The following is a 6,000-nucleotide window of genomic DNA, read 5'->3' as shown; positions in this document are numbered from 1 at the left end:
AACAATGAAGTCAAGCATAACAATGACTGTAAGGATGGCTCAGGACCGGGCAGTGTTTCGTTCTGTTGTGCATATGGTCGCTACGAGTTGGAATCGACTGGATGGAACTTAATAACACCACCACCACCACCTTGCTCTTTCACCCATCCCAAGCAGCTTGTCTTGGTATTGTTGATCCACATCTGAAACTTCTGAAGGGCTTCGACCGCCTACGAGAGAGACCGATAGTGCGTTCAAAATGAGTCCAGAGGCAACATACCGTGTTAACTACTCAGCCAGTCACCTGTATTTTGTTGCGGCAGTTATCTGGAGAATACGGGCTCCCTGCTTCGGTGCAGCGCCCCCTCTGCGGTACAAGCCCCGCAGAAAAACCCAACACGTGCACGCGCACAGGCGTGAGGCCGCAGCGTCTTGCGGTGGCGGTCCTTCGCCGCCCAAGCGCTCAGGTGCCCCGAGCGGTTCCTCCCAGGGTCTTCTACCCCTCCGCCACGGACCCAGGGTCGCCAGCCACCCTTCTCCAGGCCCTGTCCAACCCCTGCCCAGACCAAGCGCGGCGCGGCCCCTACCCTCTGACCTCACGTTGCACAATGCCCGAGCCGAGCCGAGCCTCCGGGGGTGTGCGCCCCAGCGTCCCTGCCCCTGGGCGGGGACGGGCGGCGGCCGTGCGGGGAACGGAGGCAGCAAGCGCGTAGCCGGCTCAGTCCACTGGTCCCGGCGGCGCGAATCCCACGGGAACCGCTGCTGCAGGCCCCGCGCCGCTCAGCCCCTCCGCCGGGCCCGCCCGCCGCTCCTCACAGGCCGCCGCCGCAGCCATGGCGGAAGTTCATAGACGTCAGCATGCTCGGGTTAAAGGAGAAGCCCCCGCGAAATCCTCCACACACAGAGATGAGGAGGAGCTGGGGATGGCGTCGGCCGAAACGCTGACGGTGTTCCTGAAGCTGCTGGCCGCCGGCTTTTACGGCGTGAGCTCCTTCCTCATCGTGGTGGTGAACAAGAGCGTGCTCACCAACTACAGGTAGGGCCGAGGCGGCCGAGGCCGCGGAGGAGGAGCGGGAGGCGGTGGCGGCGGCGGGGCGCTGGCTCCGTGGACTTTGGTTACCAAAGTTAAAGATGAACAAAGTTGGGCGGGAGCTGGGGAGGGCGGGCAGTTGACGCGCGCGGCCCGGAGCGGTGGCCGGGACAGCCTGGGTGGCGGAGCCGGGTTGGGGCGCGGGGCTGGGGCGAGGGTCCCTCTCCCCGGGCGGAGCTCGGTCGGACCCCGGTCGGACCCCGGGCGGAGCTCGTTCGGACCCCGCGCGCGTTTGCGGACACGTTCGGGCAGCGCCTGTCGTGCCCTTCTTGCAGCGCCACGGAAACCCTGCCTTAAGGAATGATGGAGCAAAGTTGCTTGGTGACTTTTTGGCCCCTGTGCATGCAAGACAGGGAGGAGAACGAGAGATGCCCTCCGTCCTCCCAGATCAGGGTCTGGGACTTTAGTGGTTCCCCGCGTTCGCTGACAGCCTGGAGGATGTGCGCATCCTCACGCCCATTTACGGTTATTAGGTTTGCTGTCACTGGGACTCTGAGACAGAAGTATTTTTTAAAAGGTGTGAAACTGTTGAAGACATGTGTGCCTTCTTGAAAAATCTGTTGCCTACAGTCGACTGAAATAATTGTAAAATCAGACAAGATGAGACAAGTGGCTGCCCAAGGCTACAAAATCAGCGGGGTTGCCTGCCAATCAGCTGGAATTTTTCTCACAAGCTTTTGTTTTGGATAAACTGCAGACGTTGGTGTGGACGGTATCAAAATACATTTAAGGTTGTCGATTCGGAAAGTGAATTCACATTTGGGTTTGCTGACTTTGTGCTCTTTTTTTCTTTCTCGTTTCTGTAGATTTCCCTCCTCACTATGTGTTGGACTTGGCCAGGTTAGTTGGACTCTTAAGCATTACGTGGTTTATGTTGTTGGAACTACTGTGTGTGTCTTTATATGTGGAACAGTGAATCTGTGTTCTCTATTTACAGATGGTGGCCACAGTGGCAGTTCTGTCGGTGGGAAAGGCGCTCAAAGTAGTCAAGTTTCCTGACCTTGACAGAAATGTACCTCGAAAGGTAAAGAATAATAATAATAAAATAAAAGTGATACTTTATTTTATGAAAATAAATCAGTATATGTATTTTTGGAAACCCTGGTGGCATAGTGGTTAAGAACTGTGCTGCTAACCAAAAGGTCGGCAGTTCGAATCCACCAGGTGCTCCTGGAAGCTCTATGGGGCAGTTCTACCCTGTTCCTCCATAAGGTCACATGAGTTGGAATCTACTTGACGGCAATGGGTTTTTATATGACTTTTTATTAGTTCTTTGCATACTTAAAAATTGCAGCTTTCAAATCGCCTGTTCGAGAGGGTATAATGGGGGTAAAAAATAAATGTAGTAATATATTTTAAAGAAGTCCAACACTCTTTAAAATTAAGAAGAAAATAAACTAGGAAGCTCGTGCTTTGTTTTCAGTTAATGTACACTTGTTAGGGGTACGGCAGTTTTACAGGTTCTACTTTCATTTAATCCAGCCAGTGTATCCTGCATTCGTTCTTCTTTGGGTTTATTTTCATATTCTTCGGCCTGCCTCTGCTTGATTCCACTTGAAGATGAAATAGCTTTTCTTTTTCTGCTGATCTTAGAACCATGGGCTAATGCATTATCATATTTTAAAGCAGGGCTTCCTCCTGGTTTGTTCTGTTTCTAGCCCCTGCTGGGAATTTGTGTGTGTAACAAACTCGGAGGTGATGCTAATAATGCTGGTTAGGGACCAATTCTGAGAACCACTAGTAGAGCAGTGGTTCTCAAAATTTGTTATGTATGAGAATCACCTAGGGATCTTGTTAAAATGTAGGTTTTGATTCAGTTTACCTGGGAGTGGATATGCAGATTCTCAGCAGGGGTTCAAACCTGAATGAACTGGTCGGAAGCCCTGTTTTAAAGCAAATGATGTTTCTGTCCAACATGATTTGATCATCTTTGTATTTCTGTTTCTTTTCCCCCTTTCCTTCCTACCTCTCTCACTTTCCGTTGTAGTAAAGCTGTTTATCCAAGAAGAGTTAATATTGTTTGGGTGCTTCATGGGGGGCAAAATTTCGTATGAGAATGAATCATTGGATTAAGTGGAAGGAATTTAATCATATAAACAAAACTGTTTGTTTGAAAGGACCTTGTTTTAGCTGTCTTTATTATTGAGTTTTGTTATCCCTTTTTAAATTTTCTAGACGTTTCCACTACCTCTACTATATTTTGGGAACCAAATCACGGGACTGTTCAGCACAAAGAAACTGAAGTATGGATAACTTTATTTTACCAGTGAGGTGTTAACGTATTCTTAAAACTGTGTTTGAATGTCAAGTATTTAACATATTGTTATGGATTCTGAATAAAATGAAAGGACTTGGGAAGCTTTTATTATTAAAGAGTGAAGAGCACACCAAAGGTTTTAGTTTAAACTCTTCATGTATGAAAAGAATGATGAGTTTCGTTTGTCTTGGGTTTTTTCTCCCACTTCGTAGATAAAAGAAAATCCCGCCTAGTGTGGTCTTAAAATGCTGAAAAATAATGTAATAGGAGATTTTTATTGTTTTTCCAGACCTTCTGTAATGAAGGATATATGCTATGCTTCCAGGATTTCAATTATTTAATACAGTTCTTAAATATGTTAGATAAATTCCACACAACAGAATCAGAGGGCGGGCACGAGAACTTTTGTAGTTTTTCGTTTAATGTGAAGTAGTTAAAATAAAGTCAGCTGGAACCCTGATATGAATATGATTAATATCTTTATACATGGCAGTACAGCTATGTTGTTGTTTGGTACCTTTGAGTCAATTACGGCTCATGGCTACCCCATGTGTCCAGAGTAGGATTGTTCCATAGGGTTTTCAAGACTGTGACCTTTCAGAAGCAGATGGCCAGACCTGTCTTCTGAGCTGCTTCTGGGTGGGTTAGAACTGCCAACCTTTCAGCTTGTAGTTGAGCGCATAACAGTTTGTGCCACCCAGGGACTCCAGGGTAACTGTGTTGTTGTTAGGTGGTGTGGAGTCAATTCTGACTTATCATGACCCCACGTGACAGAGAATAACTGCCCCATAAGGTTTTCTTGGCTGTAATCTTTATGGAAGCAGATTGCTAAGTCAGGGAGGGCCCGAATCACCATCTTTTCAGTTAGCAGCCAAGTGCTTGACCTTTGCGCCACGGCAACACTGTCTTATTACCCTAAAACCCTACAACCTCCCAATTCCTCTTCTCCACTTAAGAAATGTAGTGTGTTTTGGGTGGGTGTGCTATTCAAACTTCGCATATAAGTAAACCATTTGAAAGAAAACCTTGGCTCCCTCACTTCCAAAGAGCTAGTGCCCTGGCATACTGAATGATTGTAAAACAAAATATGGAGATCTCCGAGGATCTGGGGATCATTTCCTCTTCCTTCAGACCCAGTAAACCTGACAGAATGACCAAGATAATATCTCTGGGGTGGGAGGAGGGTTTTAAGAAATCCACATTTATCAGGGGTGGGGCATTGTTTTCCATCTCATTATCCTTTTGGAAAGAATTACAAGCGGCTGCAAAGTGCAGCCTGTGTAGAGTTTGTCTTTTTTCAGGCATTGTCATCCATCCATGGGTTCACTCATTCAAACCCTGGCTTTGATTGCCAGCTATGTATGAGGCACTTTGAACTGTACAGGAGTCTTATTATTTCCTGGGGGAGATAAGGTATATTCAGAAATTACTGTATTGCAGGCATCTGTATGTTTGTTTAGTGTAAGGAAAACACTGTAGGAATTTAGAGGAAGACAAAATTACTTCTACAAAAGGAAAATCAAGGCATGTTTCAAGGGGTAATATTTTCATAGATACTGTTCACGGGTTTGGGAAGGGAGGTCAGTCCAGTGGAGAAAGGAGGAAGAGAAGTTTTCCTCTTGAAGACTAACATGCTCCCAGTTCCAGGGTATTTGCGTAATTAGGCAGATAACATTAAAAAAATGGGTATTTTCAGTCTGTGATGATAGATGTGTAATCGCTACCATTTTATAATTAGTTTGATTTGTCTCACTTCTGGTTTTATAAAAGCACTTTTTAGGCTTTCAAATAGGAATTACTTCTAGACAAATGTAAGAGTTTATTCACAGTTTAATCACCATGGAATTTCCGTTATAGAAGGAAGGAATTAGCATTATTTTAAAATGCAAATTTGGAGAAGGTTAGTTTAAAAAAATAGTTGAACTTTATTTTACCTAATTATCTTTTCTTTGCAGCTTGCCAATGTTTACAGTTTTGAGAAGGTTCTCCATCCTGTTTACAATGTTTGCTGAAGGAGTTTTACTCAAGTGAGTTACATTTGTAATATATCTAGTTTTTAAATGACTTTAATCACTTTGAAAATGTGCCCAGCATACATTGGTTACTGAAATTATTTGTCTTATTTCTACTTCAGTTTTTGAGAAATTTAAGTAACTTTGTCCTTTGCTGTGCGAATTGATACGTGGGAGCACTAGTTGGGAAGATCATGAATCAGAGCTTGGAAATCTATCTGAACGTTGGTTTGTCTTCTAGAATTCTTATACCTACTGCTGCCATGGGGTGAAAAAGCCAGGTCAAAATCATAGGTGTAGGTTTTAAATTGTGTTTATGTCTTGGCTACATTTACTACAAATGTGTGTGATCTTTTCCAACTTAAAGAAATTCTGATTTTTAAAAATTCAAACTAATAATAATTGTAAGAATAAGAAACAATGTGGATATAGTTATTTATATAAATAAAATGAGCTTTTGCTTCATTAAAGGGGTTCTTTTAAATACCTAATTCCTCGGAAACATTTAAAATATGATTGTTTATACCTTTTTTAAGAATGCCTCACTTATATATATATATTTTTAGAATTTTGGGATGATTTTTAAAAATTTATTTTGTTCATCACTAATATTTTATTGTCTGTGTTGAAAATGAGCAGCTGGGTAACTGAATCTGTATATA

At 44.2% G+C, this 6,000-nt stretch overlaps 1 protein-coding gene across 1 annotated transcript in view; it reads left to right on the top strand.

Moving 5' to 3' along the window:
* Window positions 1-609: 609 nt before the first annotated feature.
* SLC35D1 (solute carrier family 35 member D1) overlaps window positions 610-6,000 on the top strand; it is a 46,248-nt gene continuing 40,857 nt past the window's right edge. Inside the window, exons 1-5 of the mRNA XM_049879539.1 lie at window positions 610-1,015; window positions 1,876-1,909; window positions 2,007-2,093; window positions 3,245-3,312; window positions 5,282-5,353. Of these exons, the coding sequence (XP_049735496.1) occupies window positions 813-1,015; window positions 1,876-1,909; window positions 2,007-2,093; window positions 3,245-3,312; window positions 5,282-5,353 (464 nt within the window). The 5' untranslated portion in view covers window positions 610-812. The remainder of the gene's footprint in view (window positions 1,016-1,875; window positions 1,910-2,006; window positions 2,094-3,244; window positions 3,313-5,281; window positions 5,354-6,000) is intronic.

The sequence above is a fragment of the Elephas maximus genome, chromosome 3 (genome assembly GCF_024166365.1).
Source record: "Elephas maximus indicus isolate mEleMax1 chromosome 3, mEleMax1 primary haplotype, whole genome shotgun sequence".
In the NCBI taxonomy this organism is placed as follows: Eukaryota; Metazoa; Chordata; class Mammalia; order Proboscidea; family Elephantidae; genus Elephas; species Elephas maximus.
The sequence above is the reverse complement of the archived record's forward strand: the minus strand, read 5'-3'. Positions and strand labels throughout refer to the sequence as shown.